The sequence below is a fragment of the Panulirus ornatus genome, chromosome 17 (genome assembly GCF_036320965.1).
Source record: "Panulirus ornatus isolate Po-2019 chromosome 17, ASM3632096v1, whole genome shotgun sequence".
Classification (NCBI taxonomy): domain Eukaryota; kingdom Metazoa; phylum Arthropoda; class Malacostraca; order Decapoda; family Palinuridae; genus Panulirus; species Panulirus ornatus.
In genome coordinates, this window is record NC_092240.1 from 44002544 (window position 1) to 44029640 (window position 27097).

At 42.4% G+C, this 27097-nt stretch overlaps 1 protein-coding gene across 1 annotated transcript in view; it reads left to right on the plus strand.

The window, feature by feature from the left end:
* Positions 1–27097, plus strand: part of LOC139754433 (unconventional myosin-XIX-like) — a 402035-nt gene that overhangs the window by 340690 nt on the left and 34248 nt on the right. Inside the window, exon 14 of the mRNA XM_071671709.1 lies at positions 16493–16718. Within this exon, the coding sequence (XP_071527810.1) occupies positions 16493–16718 (226 nt within the window). The remainder of the gene's footprint in view (positions 1–16492; positions 16719–27097) is intronic.

Below are 27097 nucleotides of genomic sequence, written 5' to 3' on the forward strand. Positions count from 1 at the left end.
TGTTCAGTGTTGTAAATGGAAATGATGAAGAGCTTGTAGAATTATGTGCTGAAAAAGGACTGGTGATTAAGAATACCTGGTTTAAAAGGCGAGATATACATAAGTATAGGTATGTAAGTAGGAGAGATGGCCAGAGAGCGTTATTGGATTATGTGTTAATTGATAGACGCACGAAAGAGAGACTTTTGGATGTTATTGTGCTGAGAGGTGCAACTGGAGGTATGTCTGATCATTATCTTGTGGAGGCGAAGGTGAAGATTTGTAGGGGTTTTCTGAAAAGAAGAGAGAATGTTAGGGTGAAGAGAGTGGTGAAAGTAAGTGAGCTTGGGAAGGAGACTTGTGTAAGGAAGTATCAGGAGAGACTGAGTACAGAATGGAAAAAGGTTAGAATAAAGGTGGTAAGGGAAGTGGGGGAGGAATTGGATGTATTTAGGGAAGCAGTGATGGCTTGCGCAAGGGATGCTTGTGGCATGAGAAGCATGGGAGGTGGGTTGATTAGAAAAGGTAGTGAATAGTGGGATGAAGAATTAAGATTATTAGTGAAAGAGAAAAGAGAGGCATTTGGACAATTTTTTCAGGGAAAAAATGCAAATGAGTGGGAGATGTATAAAAGAAAGAGGCAGGAGGTCAAGAGAAAGGTGCAAGAGGTGAAGAAGAGGGCAAATGAGAGTTGGGTTGAGAGAGTATCATTAAATTTTAGAGAGAATAAAAGATGTTTTGGAAGGCGGTAAATAAAGTGCATAAGACAAGGGAAGAAATGGGAACTTCAGTGAAGGGGGCTAATGGGAAGGTGATAACAAGTAGTGGTGATGTGAGAAGGAGATGGAGTGAGTATTTTGAAGGTTTGTTGAATGTGTTTGATGATAGATTGGCAGATATAGGGTGTTTTGGTCGAGGTGGTGTGGAAAGTGAGAGGGTTAGGGAAAATGATTTGGTAAACAGATAAGAGGTAGTAAAAGCTTTGCGAAAGATGAAAGCCGGTGAGGCAGCAGGTATGAATGGTATTGCAGCAGAATTTATTAAAAAAGGGGGTGAATGTATTGTTGACTGGTTGGTAAGGATATTTAGTGCAACTATGATTCATGGTGAGGTACCTGAGGATTGGAGGAATGCATGCATAGTGACATTGTACAGAGGCAAAGAGGATAAGAGTGAGTGCTCAGATTAAGAGGTATAAGTTTCTTGAGTATTCCTGGTAAATTATATGGGAGGGTATTGATTGACAGGATGAAGGCATGTACAGAGCATCAGATTGGGGAAGAGCAGTGTGGTTTCAGAAGTGGTAGAGGATGTGTGGATCAGGTGTTTGCTTTGAAGAATGTATGTGAGAAATACTTAGAAAAGCAAATAGATTTGCATGTAGCATATATGGATCTGATGAAGGCATACGATAGAGTTGATAGAGATGCTCTGTGGAAGGTATTAAGAATATATAGTGTGGGAGGCAAGTTGTTAGAAACAGTGAAAAGTTTTTATCGAGGAAGTAAGGCATGTGTACGTGTAGGAAGAGAGGATAGTGATTGGTTCTCAGTGAATATAGGTTTTTGGCAGGGTTGTGTGGTGTCTCCATGGTTGTTTAATTTGTTTATGGATGGGGTTGTTAGGAGGTGAATGCAAGAGTTTTGGAAAGAGGGGCAAGTATGCAGTCTGTTATGTATGAGAAAGCTTGGGAAGTGAGTCAGTTGTTGTTCGCTGATGATACAGCGCTGGTGGGTAATTCATGTGAGAAACTGGAGAAGCTGGTGACTGAGTTTGGTAAAGTGTGTGAAAGAAGAAAGTTGAGAGTAAACGTGAATAAGAGCAAGGTTATTAGGTCCAGTAGGGTTAAGGGTCAAGTCAATTGGGAGGTAAGTTTGAATGGAGAAAAACTGAAGGAAGTAAAATGTTTTAGATATCTGGGAGTGGATCTGGCAGCGGATGGAACCATGGAAGTGGAAGTGAATCATAGGGTGGGGGAGGGGGCAGAAATTCTGGGAGCCTTGAAGAATATGTGGAAGTCGAGAACATTATCTCGGAAAGCAGAAATGGGTATGTTTGAAGGAATAGTGTTTCCAACAGTTTTGTATGGTTGCGAGGCATGGGCTATGGATAGAGTTGTGCGCAGGATGGTGGATGTGCTGGAAATGAGATGTTTGAGGACAATATGTGGTGTGAGGTGGTTTGATCAAGTAAGTAATGTAAGGGTAAAGAGAGATGTGTGGAAATAAAAAGAGCGTGGTTGAGAGACCAGAAGAGGATGTTTTGAAATGGTTTGGTCACATGGAGAGAATGAGTGAGGAAAGATTGACCAAGAGGATATATGTGTTGGATGTGGAGGGAACGAGGAGAAGTGGGAGACCAAATTGGAGGTGGAAAGATGGAGTGAAAAAGATTTTGAGTGATCGGTAGGAGGGTGAAAGGCGTGCAAGGAATAGAGTGAATTGGAACGATTTGGTATTTGGTATTTGGATTGCACCGGGGCATGTGAAGCGTCTGGGGTAAACCATGAAAAGTTCTGTGGGGCTTGGATATGTGAAGGGAACTGTGGTTTCGGTGCATTATTACATGACATCTAGAGACTGAGTGTGAACAAATGTGGCCTTTGTTGTCTTTTCCTAGCGCTACCTCGCGCACATTAGGGGCGAGGGGGTTGTTATTCCATGTGTGGCGAAGTGGCGATGGGAAGAAATAAAGGCAGAAAGTATGAAATATGTACATGTGTATATATGTATATGTGTGTGTTTATATATATGTGTACATTGAGATTTATAGGTATATATATTTGTGGGTGTGGACGTGTATGTATATACATGTGTATGTGGGTGGGTTGGGCCATTCTTTTGTCTGCTTCCTTGCGCTACCTCACTAACACTGGAGACAGCGGCAAAGCAAATTAAATGAATATAAATAAATAGTATATATGTATATGTCTGATTGTGTATATATATGTGTACATTGAGATGTATAGGTATGTATATTTGCATGTGTGGACGTGTATGTATACGCATGTGTTTGTGGGTGGGTTGGGCCATTCTTTCGTCTGTTTCCTTGCGCTACCTCGCTAACACGGGAGACAGCGACAAAGCAAAATAAATAGATAAATATATATATATTATATCCCTGGGGATAGTGGAGAAAGAATACTTCCCACGCATTTCCCACGTGTTGTAGAAGGCGACTAAAGGGGACGGGAGCGGGTGGCTGGAAACCCTCCCCTCATTGTATTTTAACTTTCTTAAAGGGGAAACAGAAGAAGGAGTCAAGCGGGGAGTGCTCATCCTCCTCGAAGGCTCAGATTGGGGTTTCTAAATGTGTATGGATGTAACCAAGATGAGAAAAAAGGAGAGATTAGGTAATATGTTTGAGGAAAGGAACCTGGATGTTTTGGCTCTGAGTGAAACCAAGGTCAAGGGTAAAGGGGGAAGAGTGGATTGGGAATGTCTTGGGAGTAAAGTCAGGGGTTAGTGAGAGAACAAGAGCAAGGAAAGGAGTGGCACTACTCCTGAAACAGGAGTGGTGGGAGTATGTGATAGAGTGTAAGAAAGTATGCTCTAGATTAATATGGGTAAAACTGAAAGTTGATGGAGAGATATGGGTGATTATTGGTGCATATGCACTTGGGCATGAGAAGAAAGGTCATGAGAGGCAAGTGTTTTGGGAGCAGCTGAGTGAGTGTGTTAGTAGTTTTGATGCACGAGACCGGGTTATAGTGATGGGTGATTTGAATGCAAAGGTGAGTAATGTGGCAGTTGAGGGAATAATTGGTATTCATGGGGTGTTCAGTGTTGTATATGGAAATGGTGAAGAACTTGTAGATTTATGTGCTGAAAAAGGACTGGTGATTGGGAATACCTGGTTTAAAGTATACGTGTATAAGTAGGAGAGATGGCCAGAGAGCGTTATTGGATTACATGTTAATCGATAGGCGTGCGAAAGAGAGACTTTTGGATGTTAATGTGTTGAGAGGTGCAACTGGAGGGACGTCGGATCATTATCTTGTGGAGGCGAAGGTGAAGATTTGTATAGGTTTTCAGAAAAGAAGAGAGAATGTTGGGGTGAAAAGAGTGGTGAGAGTAAATGAGCTTGGGAAGGAGACTTGTGTGAGAAAGTACCAGGAGAGAATGGGTACTGAATGGAAAAATGTGTGAACAAAGGAGATAAGGGGAGTTGGGGAGGAATGGGATGTATTTGGGGAAGCAGTGATGGCTTGTGCAAAAGGTGCTTGTAGCATGAGAAGCGTTGGAGGTAGGGAGATTAGAAAGGGTAGTGAGTGGTGTGATGAAGAAGTAATATTATTAGTGAAAGAGAAGAGAGAGGCATTTGGACGATTTTTGCAGGGAAAAAATGCAAATGAGTGGGAGATGTATAAAAAAAAGAGGCAGGAGGTCAAGAGAAACGTGCAAGATTTGAAAAAGAGAGTATGATTAAATTTTAGGGAGAATAAAAAGATGTTTTGCAAGGAGGTACATAAAGTGCGTAAGACAAGGGAACAAATGGGAACTTCAGTGAAGGGGTCTAATGGGGAGGTGATAACAAGTAGTGGTGATGTGAGAAGGAGATGGAGTGAGTATTTTGAAGGTTTGTTGAATGTGTTTGATGACAGAGTGGGAGATATAGGGTGTTTTGGTCGAGGTGGTGTGCAAAGTGAGAGGGTTAGGGAAAATGATTTGGTAAACAGAGAAGAGGTAGTAAAAGCTTTGTGGAAGCTGAAACCTGGCAAGGCAGCGGGTTTGGATGGTATTGCAGTGGAATAGTGCCATTGTACAAACTCAGAGGGGATACAAGTGAGTGCTCAAATTACAGAGGTATAAGTTTGTTGGGTATTCCTGGGAAATTATATGGGAGGGTATTGATTGAGAGGGTGAAGACATGTACAGAGTATCAGATTGGGGAAGAGCAGTGTGGCTTCAAAAGTGGTAGAGGATGTGTGGATCAGGCGTTTGCTTTGAAGAATGTTTGAGAATTACTTAGAAAAGCAAATGGATTTATCTGTAGCATTTATGGATCTGGAGAAGGCATATGATAGTTCATAGAGATGCTCTGTGGAAGGTATTAAGAATATATGGTATGGGAGGGAAGTTTTAGAATCAGTGAAAAGTTTTTATCAAGGATGTAAGGCATGTGTACGTGTAGGAAAAGAGGAAAGTGATTGGATCTCAGTGAATGTAGGTTTGCAGCAGGGGTGTGTGATGTCTCCATGGTTGTTTAATTTGTTTATGGATGGAGTTGTTAGGGAGGTGAATGCAAGAGTTTTGAAAAGAGGGACAAATGTGCAGTCTGTTGTGGATGAGAGAGCTTGGAAGTGAGTCAGTTGTTGTTCGCTGATGATACAGCGCTGGTGGCTGACTCATGTGAGAAACTGCAGAAGCTGGTGACTGAGTTTGTTAAAGTGTGTGAAAGAAGAAAGCTGAGAGTGAATATAAATAAGAGCAAAGCTATTAGGTACAGTTGGGTTGAGGGATAAGTCAATTGGGAGGTAAGTTTGAATAGAGAAAAACTGGAGGAAGTGAAGTGTTTTAGATATCTGGGAGTGGATTTGGCAGTAGATGGAACCATGGATGCAGAAGTGAATCATAGGGTGGGGAAGGGGGCGAAAGTTCTGGGAGCATTGAAGAATGTGTGGAAGTCGAGAACATTATCTCAGAAAGTGAAAATGGGTATGTTTGAAGGAATAGTGGTTCCAACAATGTTATATGTTTGCGAGGCGTGGGCTATAGATAGAGTTGTGCGGATGAGGGTGGATGTGCTGGAAATGAGATGATTGTGGACAATATGTGGTGTGAGGTGGTTTGATCGAGTAAGTGATAATAGGGTAAGAGAGATGTGTGGTAATGAAAAGAGTGTGGTTGAGAGAGCAGAAGATGGTGTTTTGAAATGGTATGGTCACATGGAGAGAATGAGTGAGGAAATATTGACCAAGAGGATATATGTGTCAGAGGTGGAGGGAACGAGGAGAAGTGGGAGACCAAATTGGAGGTGGAAAGATGGAGTGAAAAAGATTTTGAGTTATCGGGACCTGAGCATGCAGGAGGGTGAAAGGTATGCAAGGAATAGAGTGAATTGGATCGATGTGGTATACTGGGGTCGACGTGCTGTCAGTGGATTGAACCAGGGCATGTGAAGTGTCTGGGGTAAACCATGGACAGTCCTGTGGGGTCTGGATGTGGAAAGGGAGCTGTGGTTTCGGTGCATTATTATATGACAGCTAGAGACTGAGTGTGAACGAATGTGGCCTTCGCGCACATGAGGGGGGAGGGGTTGTTATTTTATGTATGTCGGGGTGGCGATGGGAATGAATAAAGGCAGACATTATGAATTATATACATGTGTATATATGTCTATGTCTGTGTGTGTATATATATGTATACGTTGAGATGTATATGTATGTATATTTGTGTGTGTGGACGTGTATGTATATGCATGTGTATGTGGGTTGGTTGGGCCATTCTTTCGTCTGTTTCCTTTTGCTACCTCGCTAACACGGGAGACAGCGACAAAGCAAAATAAATAAATATATATATGTATATATGTATGTATATATACCTGGGGATAGGGGAGAAAGAATACTTCCCACGCATTCCTCACATGTAGTAGGAGACTAAAGGGGACGGGAGTGGGGGGCTGGAAACTCCCCCTTCCTTGTATTTCAACTTTTTAAAAGGGGAAACAGAAGAAGGAGTCATGCGTGGAGTGCCCGTCCTCCTCGAAGGCTCAGATTGGGATGTTAAATGTGTGTGGATGTAATCAAAATGATAAAAAAGGAGAGATAGGTAGTATGTTTGAGGAAAGGAACCTGGATGTTTTAGCTCTGAGTGAAACGAAGCTCAAGGGTAAAGAGGAAGAGTGGTTTGGGAATGTCTTGGGAGTAAAGTCAAGGGCTAGTGAGAGGACAAGAGCTATAGAAGGCATAGCACTACTGCTTAAACAGGAGTGGTGTAGTATGTGATAGAGTGTAAGAAAGTAAACTCTAGATTGATCTGGGTAAAACTGAAAGTGGATGGAGAGAGATGGGTGATTATTGGTGCATATGCACCTGGGCATGAGAAGAAAGATCATGAGAGGCAAGTGTTTTGGGAGCAGCTGAGTGAGTGTGTTAGTAGTTTTGATGCACGAGACCGGGTTATAGTGATGGGTGATTTGAATGCAAAGGTGAGTAATGTGGCAGTTGAGGGAATAATTGGTGTACATGGAGTGTTCAGTGTTGTAAATGGTAATGGTGAAGAGCTTGTAGATTTATGTGCTGAAAAAGGACTGCTGATAGGGAATATCTGGTTTAAAAAGAGACATATACATAAGTATACGTATGTGAGTAGGAGAGATGGCCAGAGAGCGTTATTGGATTACATGTTAATTGATAGGCTCACGAAAGAGAGACTTTTGGATGTTAATGTGCTGAGAGGTGCAACTGGAGGGATGTCTGATCATTATCTTGTGGAGGCGAAGGTGAAGATTTGTAGAGATTTTCAGAAAAGAAGAGAGAATGTTGGGGTGAAGAGAGTGGTGAGAGTAAGTGAGCTTGGGAAGGAGACTTGTGTGAGGAAGTACCAGGAGAGACTGAGTACAGAATGGAAAAATGGGAGAACAAAGGAGGTAAGGGGAGGGGGGGAGGAATGGGATGTATTTGGGGAAGCAGTGATGGCTTGCGCAAGGAATGCTTGTGGCATGAGAAGCGTGGGAGGTGGGCAGATTAGAAAGGGTTGTTAGGGGTGGGATAAAGAAGCAAGATTATTAATGAAAGAGAAGAGAGAGGCATTAGGACGATTTTTGCAGGGATATAATACAAATGACTGGGAGATGTATAAAAGAAAGAGGCAGGAAGTCAAGAGAAAAGTGCAAGAGGTGAAAAAGAGGGCAAATGAGAATTACGGTGAGAAAGTATCATTATGTTTTAGGGAGAATAAAAAGATGTTTTGGAAGAAGGTAAATAATGTGCATAAGACAAGGGAACAAATGGGAACGTCATTGAAGGGGGCTAATGGGGAGGTGCTAACAAGTAGTGGTGATGTGAGAAGGAGATGGAGTGAGTATTTTGAAGGTTTGTTGAATGTGTTAGATGATAGAGTGGCAGATATAGGGTGTTTTGGTCGAGGTGGTATGCAAAGTGAGAGGGTTAGGGAGAATGATTTGGTAAACAGAGAAGAGGTAGTCAAAGCTTTGCAGAAGATGAAAGCCGGCAAGGCAGCAGGTTTGGATGGTATTGCAGTGGAATTTATTAAAAAAGGGGGTGACTGTATTGTTGACTGGTTGGTGAGGTTGTTTAATGTATGTATGACTCATGGTGAAGTGCCTGAGGATTGGAGGAATGCTTGCATAGTGCCATTGTACAAAGGCAAAGGGGATAAAAGTTAGTGCTCAAGTTACAGAGGTATAGGTTTTTTGGGTATTCCTGGAAAATTATATGGGAGGGTATTGAATGAGAGGGTGAAGGCATGTACAGAGCATCAGATTGGGGAAGAGCAGTGTGGTTTCAGAAGTGGTAGAGGATATGTGGATCTGGTGTTTGCTTTGAAAAATGTGTGTGAGAAATACTTAGAAAAGCAAATGGATTTGTGTGTAGCATTAATGGATCTGGAGAAGGCATATGATAGAGTTGATGGAGATGCTCTGTGGAAGGTATTAAGAATATGTGGTGTGGGAGGCATGTTGTTAGAAGTAGTGAAAAGATTATATCGAGGATGTAAGGCATTTGTACATGTAGGAAGAAAGGAAACTGATTGGTTCTCAGTGAATGTTGGTTTGCGGCAACGGTGTTTGATGTCTCCATGGTTGTTTAATTTTTTTATGGATGGGGTTGTTAGGGAGGTGAATGGAAGAGATTTGGAAAGAGGGGCAAGTATGCAGTGTGTTGTGGATGAGAGAGCTTGGGAAGTGAGTCAGTTTTTTTTCGCTGATGATACATCGCTGGTGGCTGATTCGTGTGAGAAACTGTAGAAGCTGGTGACTGAGTTTGGTAAAGTGTGTGAAAGAAGAAAGGTGAGAGTAAATGTGAATGAGAGCAAGGTTATTAGGTACAGTAGGGTAGAGGGACAAGTCAATTGGGAGGTAAGTTTGAATAGAGAAAAACTGGAGGAAGTGAAGTGTTTTAGGTATCTGGGAGTGGATTTGACAGCGGATGTAACCATGGAAGTGGAAGTGAATCAAAGGATGGGGGAGGGGGAGAAGGTTCTCGGAGTATTGAATCATGTGTGGAAGTCAAGAACATTATTTCAGAAAGCAAAAATGGTATGTTTGAAGGAATGGTGGTTCCAACAATGTTATATGTTTGCGAGGCGTGGGCTATAGATAGAGTTGTGCAGAGGAGGGTGGCTGTGCGTGAAATCAGATGTTTGAGGACAGTGTGTGTTGTGTGAGGTGGTTTGATCGAGGAAATAATGAAAGGGTAAGAGAGATGTGTGGTAATAAGAAGAGTGTGGTTGAGAGAGCAGAAGAGGGTGTTTTGAAATGGTTTGGTCACATGGAGAGAATGATTGAGGAAAGATTGACAAAGAGGATATATGTGTCAGAGGTGGAGGGAAGGAGGAGAAGTGGGAGACCAAATTGGAGGTGGAAAGATAGAGTGAAAAAGATTTTGAGTGATTGGGGCCTGAACATGCAGGAGGGTGAAAGGCATGCAAGGAATAGAGTGAATTGGAACGATGTGGTATACCAGGGTCGACGTGCTGTCAGTGGATTGATTCAGGGCATGTGAAGCGTCTGGGGTAAACCATGGAAAGCTGTGTAGGTATGTATATTTGCGTGTGTGGATGTATGTATATACATGTGTATGGGGGTGGGTTGGGCCATTTCTTTCGTCTGTTTCCTTGCGCTACCTCGCAAACGCAGGAGACAGCGACAAAGCAAAAAAAAAGAAAAAAAAATATATATATATGTCTGTGTGAGTATATGTATGTATACGTTGAGATGTATTGGTATGCGTATTTGCTTGTGTGGACGTGTATGTATATACATGTGTATGTGGGTGGGGTGGTCAATTCTTTCGTCTGTTTCCTTGCGCTACCTCGTTAACACGGGACTCAGCAACAAAGTAAAATAAATGAATAAATATAGATATATATTTATTCATTATTGTACTTAGATGCTGTCTTCTGTGTTAGCGAGGTAGCCCAAGGAAACAGACGAAAGAATGGCTCAACCCACCCACATACACATGTATATACACATACGCCCACACATGCACAAATACATGCCTATACATTTCAAAATATACATACACAGACTTATACATATATACACATGTACATATCCATACTTGCTATCTTTATCCATTGCCGTTGCCAAGCTGCCACACATGAGATGGCATCCCCTTCCTCCAAGTGCATGTGAGAGGTAGGGCTAGAAAAAGACAACAAAGGCCACATTCGTTCACACTCAGTCTCTAGCTCTCATGTATAATGCACCAAAACCACAGCTCCCTTTCCATATCCAGGCCCCACAAAACTTTACATGGTTTACGCCAGATGCTTCACATGCCCTGGTTCAATCCATTGACAGCACATTGACCCTGGTATACAACATTGTTCCAATTCACTCTGTTCCTTGCACGCCTTTCACCCTCCTGCATGTTCAGGCCATGATCGCTCAAAATCTTTTTCACTCCGTCTTTACACTTCCACTTTGGTCTTCCACTCCTCTTCGTTCCCTCCACCTCTGACAGATATATCCTCTTTGTCAGTCTTTCCTCACTCAATATCTCCATGTTATGAAACCATTTCAATACACCCTTTTCTACTCTCTCAACCACATTCTTTTTATTCCCACACATCTCTCTTACCCTTTCATTACTTACTTGATCAAACCACCTCACACCACATATTGTCCTCAGACATTTCATTTCCAACACATCCACCCTATCTCTATCCCTCAGACACAACCCTATCTATAGCCCACGCCTCGCAACCATATAGCATTGTTGGAACCACTATTCCTTCAAACATACGCATTTTTGCTCTCTGAGATAATGTTCTCACCTTCCACACATTCTACAATGCTCCCAGAACCTTAGCCCCCTTCCCCCACCCAGTGACTTGCTTCCACTTCCATGGCTCCACCCACTGCTAAATCCACTCCCAGATATCTAGAACGCTTCATTTCCTCCAGGTTTTCTCCATTCAAACTTCCCTCCCAGTTAACTTGTCCCTCAACCCTACTGAACCTAATAACCTTGCTCTTATTCACATTTACTCTCAGCTTTCTTCTTTCACACACTTTACCAAACTCAGTCACCAACTTCTGCAGTATCTCACCTGAATCAGCCTCTAGTGCAGTATCATCAGCAAACTACAATTGACTCACTTCCCAAGCCCTCTCATCCACAACAGATTGTATATTTTCCCCTCTCTCCAAAACTCTTGCATTCACCTCCCTAACTACCCCATCCATAAACAAATTAAACAGCCATGGAGACATCATGCACCCCTACTGCAAACCAACATTCACTGGGTACGGATCACTTTCCTCTCTTCTTTCTTGTTCAAAGGCCTTACATCCTTGATAAAAACTTTTCACTGCTTCCAGCAGCGTACCTTCCACACCATATACTCTTAATACCTTCCACAGAGTATCTCTGTCAACTCTATCATATGCCTTCTCGAGACCCATAAATGCTACATGCAAATTCATCTGTTTTCTAAGTATTTCTCATATATATACTTCAAAAAAGGAAACACCTGATCCACACATCCTCTACCACTTCTGAAACCACACTGCTCTTCCCCAGTCTGATGCTCTGTACATGCCTCTACCCTCTCAATCAATACCCTCCCATATAATTTCCCAGGAATACTCAACAAACTGATACCTCTATAATTTGGACACTCACCTTTATCCCCTTTGCCTTTGTACAATGGCGCTATGCATGCAATCCAGCAATCCTCAGGCACTTCACCTTGAACCATACATATATTGAATATCCTTTCCAACCAGTCAACAGCACAGTCACCTCCCATTTTTGAAAAATTCCACTGCATTATAATCCAAACCCGCTGCCTTGCCGGCTTTCATCTTCCGCAAAGCTTTCACTACGTCTTCTTTGTTTAACAAACCATTCTCCCTAACCCTCTCATTTTGTACACCACCTCGACCAAAACACCCTGTATGTCCCTATCAAGCACATTCAACATCAAAATGCTCATTCCATGTCCTCACTTCACCGCTGCTTATCACCTCCCCATTAGCTCCCTTTCCACATCCAAGCCCCACAGAACTTTCCATGGTTTACCCCAGGCGCTTCACATGCCCTGGTTCAGTCCATTGACAGCAAGTCGACCCCGGTGTACCACATCGTTCCAATTCACTCTATTCCTTGCACGCCCTTCACCCTTCTGCATATTCAGGCCCCGATAACTCAAAATCTTATTCACTCCATCTTTCCACCTCCAGTTAGGTTTCCCGCTTCTCGTTCCCTCCACCTCTGACACTTATATCCTCTTTGTCAATCTTTCCTCACTCATTCTCTCCATGTGTCCAAACCATTTCAATACACCCTCTTCTGCTCTCTCAATCACACTCTTTTTATTACCACACACCTCTCTTACCCTTTCATTATTTACTTGATCAAACCACCTCACACCACATATTGTCCTCAAACATCTGATTTCCAGCACATCCACCCTCCTCCGCACAACTCTATCTATAGCCCATGCCTCAAAACCATATAAAATTGTTGGAACCACTATTCCTTCAAACATACCCATTTTTGCTTTCCAAGATAACGTTCTCGACTTCCACACATTTTTCAACACTCCTTTCTAATCGCCCCACCTCCCACGCTTCTCATGCCACAAGCATCTTTTGCGCAAGCCATCACTGCTTCCCTAAATACATCCCATTCCTCCCCCACTCCCCTTACCTCCATTGTTCTCACCTTTTTCCATTCTGTACTCAGTCTCTCTTGGTACTTCCTCACATAAGTCTCCTTCCCAAGCTCACTTACTCTCACCACTCTCTTCACCCCAACATTCTCTCTTTTCTGAAAACCTCTACAAATCTTCACCTTCGCCCCCACAAGATAATGATCAGACATCCCTCCAGTTGCACCTCTCAGCACATTAACATCCAAAAGACTCTCTTTCATGCGCCTATCAATTAACACGTAATGCTCTCTTGCCATCTCTCCTACTTACATACATATTTTTATGTATATCTCTCTTTTTAAACCTGGTATTCCCAATCGCCAGCCCTTTTTCAGCACATAAATCTACAAGCTCTTCACCATTACCATTTACAACACTGAATACCCCATGTACATCAATTATTCCTTCAACTGCCACATTACTCACCTTTGCATTCAAATCACCCATCACTATAACCCGGTCTTGTGCATCAAAACTACTAACACACTCGCTCAGCTGCTCCCAAAACACTTGCCTCTCATGATCTTTTTTCTCATGCCCAGGTGCATATGCACCAATAATCACCCATCTCTCTCCATCCACATTCAGTTTTACCCATATCAATCTTGAGTTTACTTTCTTACACTCCATCACATACTCCCACCACTCCTGTTTCAGGAGTAGTGCTATTCCTTCCCTTGCTCTTGTCCTCTCACTAACCCTGACTTTACTCCCAAGACATTCCCAAACTACTCTTCCCCTTTACCCTTGAGTTTCGTTTCACTCAGAGCCAAAACATCAGGTTCCTTTCCTCAAACATACTACCTATCTCTCCTTTTTTCTCATCTTTGTTATATCCACACACATTTAGACACCCCAATGTGAGCCTTCGAGGAGGATGAGCACTCCCCGCGTGACTCCTTCTGTTTCTCTGTTTAGAAAGTTAAAATACAAGGAGGGGAGGGTTTCTAACCCCCCCTCTTCCGTCCCCTTTAGTCACCTTCTATGAGATGTGAGGAATGCGTGGGAAGTATTTTTTCTATCCTATCCCCAGGGATAAGAAGTACCAAGAGAAATTGAGTGCAGAATGGAAAAAATTGACTTAATGACGTAAGAGGAGTGGAAGAGGAATGGGATGTATTTAGGGAAGCAATGATGGCTTGTTCTCTTGTCTTAGGCACTTTATTTACCCTTCTTCCAAAACATCTTTTTCTTCTCCCTAAAATTTTATGATACTCTCTCATCCCAACTCTCATTTGGCTTCTTTTTCATCTCTTGCACCTTTATCTTCACCTCCTGCCTCTTTCTTTCATACATCTCCCAGTCATTCACACTACTTCCCTACAAAAATCATCCAAACGCCTCTCTCTTCTCTTTTATTAACAATCTTACTTCTTCATCCAACCACTCGTTACCCTTTCTAACCTGGCCACTTCCCACCTTTCTCATGCCACAAGCATCTTTTGCACAAGCCATCACTGCTTTCCTAAATACATCTCATTCCTCTTCCACTCCTTTTACATAATTAGCTGTAAATTTTTTCCATTCTGCACACAATTTCTCTTGGTACTTCTTCACACATGTCTCCTTTCTAAGCTCACTTACTCTCACCACTCTCTTCACCCCAATATTCTCTCTTCTTTTCTGAAAACCTTTACAAATCTTCATCTTCTCGTGCACAAGACAATGATCAGACATCCCTCCAGCTGCTCCCCTCAGCACATTACCATCCAAAAGTCTCTCTTTCATGCACCTATCTATTAAAATGTAATCTAATAACGCTCTCTGGCCATCTCTCCTACTTACATACATATACTTATGTTTTTTTTTTTTTTTTTTTTTTTTTGCTTTGTCGCTGTCTCCCGCGTTTGCGAGGTAGCGCAAGGAAACAGACGAAAGAAATGGCCCAACCCACCCCCATACACATGCCTTGATTCAATCCACTGACAGCACGTCAACCCCGGTATACCACATCGATCCAATTCACTCTATTCTTTGCCCTCCTTTCACCCTCCTGCATGTTCAGGCCCCGATCACACAAAATCTTTTTCACTCCATCTTTCCACCTCCAATTTGGTCTCCCTCTTCTCCTTGTTCCCTCCACCTCCGACACATATATCCTCTTGGTCAATCTTTCCTCACTCATCCTCTCCATGTGCCCAAACCACTTCAAAACACCCTCTTCTGCTCTCTCAACCACGCTCTTTTTATTTCCACACATCTCTCTTACCCTTACGTTACTCACTCGATCAAACCACCTCACACCACACATTGTCCTCAAACATCTCATTTCCAGCACATCCATCCTCCTGCGCACAACTCTATCCATAGTCCACGCCTCGCAACCATACAACATTGTTGGAACCACTATTCCTTCAAACATACCCATTTTTGCTTTCCGAGATAATGTTCTCGACTTCCACACATTCTTCAAGGCTCCCAGAATTTTCGCCCCCTCCCCCACCCTATGATCCACTTCCGCTTCCATGGTTCCATCCGCTGCCAGATCCACTCCCAGATATCTAAAACACTTCACTTCCTGCAGTTTTTCTCCATTCAAACTCACCTCCCAATTGAATTGACCCTCAACCCTACTGTACCTAATAACCTTGCTCTTATTCACGTTTACTCTTAACTTTCTTCTTTCACACACTTTACCAAACTCAGTCACCAGCTTCTGCAGTTTCTCACATGAATCAGCCACCAGCGCTGTATACTTATGTATATCTCTCTTTTTAAACCAGGTATTCCCAATCACCAGTACTTTTTAGCACACAAATCTACAAGCTCTTCACCATTTCCATTTACAACACTGAACACTCCATGTGCACCAATTATTCTGTCAACTGACACATTGCTCACCTTTGCATTCATATCACCCATCACTATAACCCAGTCTCGTGCATCAAAGCTGTAACACAATCACTCAGCTGCTTCCAAAAGACTTGCCTCTCATGATCTTTCTTCTCATGACCTTGTTGCATAGGCACCAATAAAAATACCCATCTCTCTCCATCCACTTTCAGTTTTACCCATATCAATCTAGAGTTTGCTCTCTTACACTTTATCACTTACTCCCACTACTCCTGCTTCAGGAATAGTGCTACTCCATCCTTTGCTCTTGTCCTCTCACCTTTCCTTGACTTTACTCCCAAGACATTCCCAAACTACTCTTCCCCTTTACCCTTGAGCTTCATTTCACTCAGAGCCAAAACATCCAGGCTCCATTCCTCAAACAAACTACCTATCTCTCCCTTTTTCTCATCTTGGTTACATCCACACACATTTAGATACCCCAATCTGAGCCTTCGAGGAGGATGAGCATTCCCCATATGACTCCTTCAGTTTACCCTTTTAGAAAGTTAGAATACCAGGAGGTGAGATTTTTTATCCCCTCACTCCTGTCCCCTTTAGTCTCCTTCTACCACATGCGGGGGAATGCTTGGGAAGTATTTTTTCTCCCCTATCCCCAGGGATAGGGGAGTATTAACTTAAAACCCTTGATGAAAGATGCTGCACCATGTAGTTGAATGTTAGATCCATGTCTGAATGTTTTCTTATAGAAATGTGAAAATTGGAGCAGTATTTCATACATTATCAAGCTGCCAAGTTAGTTGCCCAACTATTATTGCAGTTCTTCAAATTCACCTAGCACTATTTCAAGCAATTCACTTCTTTTTCAGGTTCCACAGGAAGTCTTAGGACTATTAGCGGACAGCAGTCAAGATTTCATAACACATTTAACACTGGAGAGAGAGAATACTGAGCTTGAGAAGGGTAGACGGACAATGCGCAAAATAACCACCCTTTCAAAGTTTAAATCCTCTTTAGATATGTTAATGAAAACTTTGTCTGCATGTGACTTACACTATGTGCGTTGTATTAAGCCCAGTAAAAGAGCTTTACCAGGTAAGATTTCTGATGGGTTATTGTTTCTTAGAAAAGGGTTTCCAATCAAATGATTATCTGCCTATTTTTATGTATCCAGGTGCACCACTTTGTGCGTCTGTGCCCTTTACACCTGGTCCCTGGTGACCCACTATTAGGTAATGCATTTATCCAGTGTTCTTGAAACAAGATTGATTATAATGTTTCAGAAACCATTTGCAGCAATAGCAGGTAGTTAATCTGGCATTTGCTAACCATTAGCAACCACTCATTAGCAAGTGGCAAGTTTCACTGTCATGTGCTGCACAGCACAAAGTCATTTTTGTACTGAATTGATATCCACCAGATTGATGGTTAACAAAAATAAGAATTTACTACACAAAAAGCAAACAACCAGTCCCATGAGTGAGGTTGAAAGGGAAAGTGGAGGTGGTTGAAGATAGGTCACATTTGCTCACATCCATTCTTTAGATGTCATTTACAGTGCACCAGAATCATAGCCCCTCTCCACAACCAGGTATCACAGACATTTCCCTGATTTACCCCAGCCACTTCACATGCCCTTGTTTAGTCCATTGACATCACATCAACCCCTTTATACCATATCATTCCAATCCACTCTGTATCATGCATGCCTTTCACCCATCTGCATGTTCAGTCTTGAGTTATTGGAAAACTTTCACTCCATCCTTCCATTTCCAATTTGGTCTCCCACTTCATGTCACCTCAACTTTGACACATATATCTTCATTGTCAACCTTTCCTCTCTCATTCTTTCCATATGACCAAATTATTTGAGCACACCCTCTTCATCTGGCCCCACCACTTTTTATTACCACACCTATTCTTACCCTTTTATTATTTACACAATCAAACCATCACATATTGTCCTCAGACATCTCATTTCCAGCACATGCACCCTCATCATCACATTCTTTTCTATGCCCAGTGCCTTGCATCCATACAACATTGCTGGCTCTACCATACATACATGTATAACCATTTTCTCCCGTCAGATAACAGCTGTTGGCTGGAATGTGCGAAATATTTCTTTACCTACGACAGTATTGTTGTGTGGAATAAGTTCCCAGAAAATTTTATTCAGAGCAGCATCCTGAATATCTTCAAAATTAGGCTTAATCATCATTAGCCACTCTCCAGCATCAAATAATTCATTTCAGTCATCTATCCATCTATTTATCTATATCTCTGATGCCTGTTCCAATTGAAACTTTCTCAAAGTGTTGGCCATGGCACTAGAGTATCCATAACTACTGAACTCCAGTGCCTCACCCTTAACAGGCCACTGGCAGAGGGCAACTTTAGTGCAGTGTTTGCTGAGGCTCCTACCTAATGTTACTACTGACCACTTCTATGTAATGCTCTTTCCAACTACTTCTGCCTAATGCTCCTGTCTAATGTTCCTGCCAACTACTTCTATCTGCTGTTACCATTTTACCAAAAGGCAGAGCTTGCACATAGTGCATACATTGGAAAATCTAGATTTATGAAGAATGAGCTGTGTGAGTTAAGTGGTGTCAAGTGTTATGTGTGACGAGGAGAGATTGAACGTTTGTGGCCAGATTGCCAGTAATCCACATGTGAGTGAGGCAGAAAGGAAAGACAGCTACCTAGGTCAGAGGAATGCAACTTGACAACCACAGAGCAGATATTAACCCTCCCAGTGCCCAGGCAGTTAGTGCTGGTAAAATACCTCCCTGGTTGTTAGATGCCTACCAACTACTACCTATTAACCAGTTATCATAATGCAGTGGTATATTATGCTACCTTGTCAACCATTGATTTCTCCCTGACTATGCTTCAGTAACATACCAAAATTGTTTAACCTATGTCGCCTGCTTTGAGAGCGTTCATAAGAATTATAGTATCATTCTTCAACATCAGGATAATATAGGCATGATAAGAAAAGCTGCAGCTCAAGTTTATCCTCACTATTGTCTTTAAAAAAAAGTGAAGGGATGCATGTTGTTGGTGATGGGATGCACGACATATATTTAGGTCTGTGTATCTGTATATTTAAATCCACACATTCTTTATTGCTCCAGAACCTTCATCCCATCACCCACCCTATGACTCGCTTCCTCCTCCATGCTTCCTTATGCTGCCATGTGTTGAACACTTCACTTCTTCCAGATTTTCTCACTTCAAACACACACCCCAACCAACCTTTTCCTCTTCTCTGATAAACCTGATAACCTTGCTTTTATTTACATTTACAGGTACGCCACTGATTTTCTGGCACTCTTGGTTCCAAAGCCTTGCTGGATTAACCATTTTGCCGGACTAACCGTGGTCACGTAATAATAATTCATCAACACACCACTGACCCACTAATCATACATCTCCCATGTGTCTAAAGTATACCATGGACTGCTAGAAATTTAAATTAAACAGATATTAAATGTTTGAGCACCCTAAGATGGTAAGTCTGTCCTTAGATTGTCTGAATCCTGTGGGGTCTCCTTCGTCTTCTGTTGTTAGTGTTTTTCTACGTGTGCATCACCAGAATGATGCAGTTTCATGTGCATTATACACCTGCTCAGGACTGAGGTGCTCGTCAGCTACAAGTTTAGCAAATTTGCCCACATACTCCACAGCTCCTTCATGGTTTGCAGACCACTTTTCTCCACACACTTTATTCATGGAAATTCCATGACGCTTCTTGAATCTTTGAAGCCATCCTTCACTATAGTCACACTCATGTTGTAATGTAAGTTCTTTATGGAACAACTTAGCCTGATCTATTATCATGCTCCCTGACAAGTCCACTCCATCACTCCGACGCTGTCGAAACCACTCCATCATCACTCAGTTGTGCTCATTACTCTTACCATCTTTCATAGTTTTTCTAATTGCCATTTGCTTCTTGGAATCGCTGTCTGCATAGATTTTCAGTATTTTCTCCCTTTGCTTCTTTATATCAATACTACCAATACTGTAGATGTCACAAAGCTTACGCACCAAACACCACGATCCATTTTTCTCAACAATTCTACTTTATCTTAGATTGATATGGACTGGTGTTTATGTTTAACACCACAATTGACACTCACATGTCTTGGAAGCCACACCTTAGGTTAAATTTAAGCAAAATTAGCTAAGAATCTCACAGAATTGCGGTATCTCCACCAACAAGTGCAGTGTAATGAATGTAAATAAGCGCGCTCTACCCACAACGCCATCTGTGGCCACACAGTAAACTAGTCTGGTGGCCACGGTAATTTCAAGTTCCCTCACGTAATTTTGTCTAGACTAAAGGAGGTGCCGAACCATCAGTTGCTGGAAATTTGGTGGTGTACTTGTACTCTCAGCTTTTCTCCTTTCACACACTTCCAAAGTCAGTCAGAGTCAGTTGTCACGCTGTGTCATCAGCAAACAACTACTGACTCATTTCCCAGGTCCCCTAATCCCTTACAGACTACAAGCCCCCACACTCTCCATTCTCAGTGATCTAGGACAAATTATATCCCACCCCCACCCATATTTCTGACCACTGTGACCACTCCTAATATTCTAGATATTTTATTCACCTCTAATCCTTTTTTTGTAACTACATAATCTCGCCCCCAGATGGTTCTCTTGACCCCATTCTCATAAATGTATCTATTTGATGGCACCTTCCCCTCAAGCAGCCCCTTTGAACTGTAAATATTGGCACCTCAACAAAGCTGACAGGAATTACATACAAAATTCTTTTCTAACTTTCCTTGGATAAATTACTGTCTCTTATGTGGTGGTGCTTCTTTTTCTGCCAAACACATAACAGAGGTTATTCTGGCGAGAATGGAAGCATTTATGCCCTCCCATTCCAAGATGATCTCTTCTTTCAGTCCATGGTTCATCCATTTCTGTTTTTAGGCCATGCAGGCAAGGGATCAGGCATATGGGGCTTTGAAAAACTCTACTGCTTCCAACTTCCGTCCAGCATTTATCACTGCCCATAATCATTGCAGGTATGTTATCCATAAGGCAAAATGTTCCCTTATTCAAAGAAAGCATGACAACCTCTCATCATCTGTTGACAGATCTCTCTAGTGTTCAGCTCAGGACATCACTAACAACTTCTGTTGCTCTACTGTTATTGCACTTTAGCATATTGATAGTACTACAGCTGTCTCTTACATAGACAATACAACTCTCTTTGTTGTTTCTCCTCTAACTTTAACATGGATGACTTTAACGTTCCCTTTCCCTCTTATGCTCCTCCAACTAATCCTATGCCCCATCCTGTAATCTCTTTGAACTGTCCAAAAAGCACTTTTCTCTCTGGACACAAGCAAGTCTTGCCCTTATGGCATCCGTCCATAAGTACTGAAAGAGTGTGCATCTGAACTTGCACCTGTGCTTGCTCATCCGTTCTGTTTCTCTTCAGAAACCAGAACTTTTCCCTCTTCTTGGAAGCATGGGTTAGTACGTTGCATTCCATCCCTAAGACGGATGACCATTCTAATCCCACAAACAATTGTCCTTTTGCTTTGACGTCTACCAAATTCAAAGTCTTAGAATCCCTCCTCAACTCCCATATCCTTAGACATCTTGAATGGTCTTTTCTGTGATCGCCAGTATGCTTCCATAAGGCAAGATCCACTGGTGCTTTTTATTCCTATCTTACTAATGTCTGGGCATCATCCTTGAAAGGTTTTGGAGAATATGTTGTTGCCCTTGATATATTCAAAGCTTTCGACAAGATGTAGCGTTGGGGTCTCATAAGGTCTCCTCTTTTTGCTTCACCTCCCATTTTTGCTCCCTCCCTACTTCTCTGACCTGTCTCTGGCCTCTCAACCTTTCTCCATCAGCAGCAGTATCTCTCAAGGTTCTGTCCTGTATCCTACACTGTTTCTTCTGTTTTTCAACGATTTCCTTTCTTCCAAAAATAATCAAGTGCGCTCATATGCTATGACTCAACACTGGATTCTTACACATCTTTCAGTTCTGCTCCTTCTCCTCTTTCAGTTTACATCTTGTCTCAACATAATTTCCTCAGTAAACTCAGACTTGGACAAAATTTGGTTAAGATTAAATGCCTCCAAGACCCAGTTTCTTCCCATCTCTCAATCAATAATTCCTCACAATTTTCCTCTAGCCTTTGATGTATCTGTAATTCCATCTCTTGACTCATTAAAAGTTTTTTTTTTATTATTATTATACTTTGTCATGTTAGCGAGATAGCACAAGGAAACAGACGAAAGAATGGGCCAACCCACCAACATACACATGTATATACATACACGTCCACACATGCACATATACATACCTATACATCTCAACGTATACATATATATACACACACAGACATACATATATACAAATGTACATAATTCATACTTGCTGCCTATATTCATTCCCGTCGCCACCCTGCCACACATGAAATGACAACCCCCTCCCCCTGCATGTGCACGAGGTAGCACTAGGAAAAATACAACAAAGGCCACATGTATAATGCACCGAAACCACAGCTTCCTTTCCACATCCAGGCCCCACAAAACTTTCCATGGTTTACCCCAGACACTTCACATGCCCTAGTTTAATCCATTTGTCGATCCCGGTATACCACATCGTTCCAATTCACTCTATTCCTTGCATGCCTTTCACCCTCCTGCATGTTGAGGCCCCGATCACTCAAAATCTTTTTCACTCCATCTTTCCACCTCCAATTTGGTCCCTCCACCTCTGACACATATATCCTCTTTGTCAATCTTTCCTCACTCATTCTCTCCATGTGACCAAACCATTTCAAAACACCCCCTTCTGCTCTCTCAACCACACTCTTTTTATTACCACAGATCTATCTTACCCTTTCATTACTTACTCGATCAAACCACCTCACACCACATATTGTCCTCAAACATCTCATTTCCAGCACTTCTGCCCTCCTCTGCACAACTCTATTTATAGCCCACGCCTTGCAACCATATAACATTGTTGGAACCACTATTCCTTCAAGCATACCCATTTTTGATTTCCTAGATAACGTTCTCGCCTTCCACACATTTTTCAATGCTCCCAGAACTTTCGCCCCCTCCCCCACCCTATGACTCACTTCTGCTTCCATGGTTCCATCTGCTGCCAAATCCACTCCCAGATATCTAAAACACTTCTCTTCTTCCAGTTTTTCTCCACTCAAACTCACCTCCCAATTGACTTGTCCCTCAACCCTACTGTACCTAATAACCTTGCTCTTTTTCACATTTACTCTTAACTTTCTTCTTTCACACACTCTACCAGACTCAGTCACCAGCTTCTGCAGTTTCTCACATGAATCAGGCACCAGCACTGTATGATCAGCAAACAACAACTAACTCACTTCCCAAACTGTCTCATCCACAACAGTGAATGTAGGTTTGCGGCAGGGGTGTGTGATGTCTCCATGGTTGTTTAATTTGTTTATGGATGGGGTTGTTAGGGAGGTGAATGCAAGAGTTTTGGAAAGAGGAGCAAGTATGAAGTCTTGGGGATGAGAGAGCTTGGGAAGTGAGTCAGTTGTTGTTCGCTGATGATACAGCGCTGGTGGCTGATTCATGTGAGAAACTGCAGAAGCTGGTGACTGAGTTTGGTAAAGTGTGTGAAAGAAGAAAGTTAAGAGTAAATGTGAATAAGAGCAAGGTTTTTAGGTACAGTAGGGTTGAGGGTCAAGTCAATTGGGAGGTGAGTTTGAATGGAGAAAAACTGGAGGAAGTGAAGTGTTTTAGATATCTGGGAGTGGATCTGGCAGCAGATGGAACCATGGAAGTGGAAGTGGATCATAGGGTGGGGGAGGGGGCGAAAATTCTGGGAGCCTTGAAGAATGTGTGGAAGTCGAGAACATTATCTCGGAAAGCAAAAATGGGTATGTTTGTAGGAATAGTAGTTCCAACAATGTTGTATGGTTGCGAGGCGTGGGCTATGGATAGAGTTGTGCGCAGGAGGATGGATGTGCTGGAAATGAGATGTTTGAGGACAATGTGTGGTGTGAGGTGGTTTGATCGAGTAAGTAACGTAAGGGTAAGAGAGATGTGTGGAAATAAAAAGAGCGTGGTTGAGAGAGCAGAGGAGGGTGTTTTGAAATGGTTTGGGCACATGGAGAGAATGAGTGAGGAAAGATTGACCAAGAGGATATATGTGTCGGAGGTGGAGGGAACGAGGAGAAGAGGGAGACCAAATTGGAGGTGGAAAGATGGAGTGAAAAAGATTTTGTGTGATCGGGGCCTGAACATGCAGGAGGGTGAAAGGAGGGCAAGGAATAGAGTGAATTGGAGCGATGTGGTATACCGGGGTTGACGTGCTGTCAGTGGATTGAATCAAGGCATGTGAAGCGTCTGGGGTAAACCATGGAAAGCTGTGTAGGTATGTATGTTTGCGTGTGTGGACGTATGTATATACATGTGTATGGGGGTGGGTTGGGCCATTTCTTTCGTCTGTTTCCTTGCGCTACCTCGCAAACGCGGGAGACAGCGACAAAGCAAAAAAAAAAAAAAAAAAGAATCAATTTCTTGGAAACCCCACATAACGTAAATCTGTCATGTATGGAGTACTGCTCTCACATCTTGCCTCTATCTAGCTTTGCATCCTTGACAGAGTTAAGCTGTAAGCAATCTGACCTAGAATCTCTCTTAGGCTAATTTCAAAACTTCAACCACTTGGCCTGTGTCACAATATTGGTCCATTTTCCCTCAGTTATAGGTATTACTTTGGTTTTTGCTCCCAGGAGCAGGCTGCTTGTATGCTTCCACCACTAGCTAGACCACACAGTGTATAAGCTGTTGCATCACATGATTATTGTGTAGCTGTTGGCAACTCAAGAGTAGGACATTTTGATAACTGTTTCTTTTTTATACCTGGAAACTTTGGAACTGTCATCCTTCTCATGTCTCCCAATAACTGTGAACTGGCACATTTTAAAAGACAGGCACTTTATCCAAAATTTGAAATACTTTCCCTTATCTCTTCTTTTTCCTTTTCATTAACCTATCAATATTTCAGTTATGTCATGGCCTTGACATGGACTTTTGTCCATGATTGGAGCCTTAAAAGAAAGAAAAACAAAGTCAGAGTCATTTCAAGCAAGTAAAGAATGGCTAGATAAGTTTATTCAACATCAGAAGGTACATCGTGTGAAGGTAATGGGAGTATTCAACATCAGAAGATATATCATGTGAATTTAACTGTAGAATCTGCCAGTACTGATGCATAGTATCATCCCATTTTTCTCTATGTTTACTGGTTCGCTATATGCAATTTCCCTTTGTGCATGGATTTTATAGAACATAACCCCAGTGTAAGGCAAGGGATGAGTGCACACTTATATTTGAACCTCTGTTTGTGTAATAAGGTGCTCTGTACATGAATTTGCATCTCATAAATGTCATGAAGAAGCAATAAAACTGGGTCTGGGGCATGTGGACTGAGATTCAGGAATGTATTGCTCCTCCACTTTTACAAATTACAGTGTTGAAAAACATATATATAATAGTTCAGTACATATTCTTTGCCTTATATTTTGTTTAAGTAGGTAGTAATTGGTAAGCAGCCACTGACCAAGGAGGTATATTCCTGTTACTACCCGCCTTAGTATTGGGAGGGTCAATGATGGCTGTAAAGTGAGCCAGCACTTCAGAGGATTTCAAGTTGTACTCCTTTTATCCAGGTAGCTTTCTTTTTTTTCTACTTCTCCCACACTTGGAATGCTGGCATTTTCTCCTCATACATACAGTCTCTCCTTGTCATACACAATACTTGACAACACTTAACCCACATATCTTATTCTTTTTGAGTGCTATACTCAAGCCCTGCTTTTGACAAAGTGGTGGGAGGAATTGATAGAAATTGGGGATAGGGGAGAAAGAATACCTCCCACGCATTCCCCATGTGTCGTAGAAGGCGACTAAAGGGGACAGGAGTGGGGGGCTAGAAACCCTCCCCTCCTTGTATTTTAACTTTCTAAAAGGGGAAACAGAAGAAGGAGTCACGCGGGGAGTGCTCATCCTCCTTGAAGACTCAGAGATAGGTAGTACGTTTGAGGAAAGGAACCTGGATGTTTTGGCTCTGAGTGAAACGAAGCTCAAGGATAAAGGGTAAGAGTGGTTTGGGAATGATTTGGGAGTAAATTCAGGGGTTGGTAGGAGGACAAGAGCAAAGGAAGGAGTAGCACTACTCCTGAAACAGGAGTTGTCGGAGTATGTGTTAGAGTGTAAGAAAGTAAACTCTAGATTGATATGGGTAAAACTGAAAGTGGATGGGAAGAGATGGGTGATTATTGGTGCCTATGCTCCTGGGTATGAGAAGAAATATCATGAGAGGCAAGTATTTTGGGAGCAGCTGAGTGAGTGTGTTAGCAGTTTTGATGCGCAAGACCGGGTTGTAATGATGGGTGATTTGAATGCAAAGGTGAGTAATTTGGCAGTTGAGGGAATAATTGGTGTACATGGGGTGTTCAGTGTTGTAAATGGAAATGGCGAAGAGCTTGTAGATTTGTGTGCTGAAAAAGAACTGGTTATTGGGAATACCTGGTTTAAAAAAGAGATATTTTTTTTTTTATTATACTTTGTCGCTGTCTCCCGCGTTTGCGAGGTAGCGCAAGGAAACAGACAAAAGAAATGGCCCAACCCCCCCCATACACATGTATATACATACGTCCACACACGCAAATATACATACCTACACAGCTTTCCATGGTTTACCCCAGACGCTTCACATGCCTTGATTCAATCCACTGACAGCACGTCAACCCTGGTATACCACATCGCTCCAATTCACTCTATTCCTTGCCCTCCTTTCACCCTCCTGCATGTTCAGGCCCCGATCACACAAAATCTTTTTCACTCCATCTTTCCACCTCCAATTTGGTCTCCCTCTTCTCCTCGTTCCCTCCACCTCCGACACATATATCCTCTTGGTCAATCTTTCCTCACTCATTCTCTCCATGTGCCCAAACCACTTCAAAACACCCTCTTCTGCTCTCTCAACCACGCTCTTTTTATTTCCACACATCTCTCTTACCCTTACGTTACTCACTCGATCAAACCACCTCACACCACACATTGTCCTCAAACATCTCATTTCCAGCACATCCATCCTCCTGCGCACAACTCTATCCATAGCCCACGCCTCGCAACCATACAACATTGTTGGAACCACTATTCCTTCAAACATACCCACTTTTGCTTTCCGAGATAATGTTCTCGACTTCCACACATTCTTCAAGGCCCCCAGAATTTTCGCCCCCTCCCCCACCCTATGATCCACTTCCGCTTCCATGGTTCCATCCGCTGCCAGATCCACTCCCAGATATCTAAAACACTTCACTTCCTCCAGTTTTTCTCCATTCAAACTCACCTCCCAATTGACTTGACCCTCAACCCTACTGTACCTAATAACCTTGCTCTTATTCACATTTACTCTTA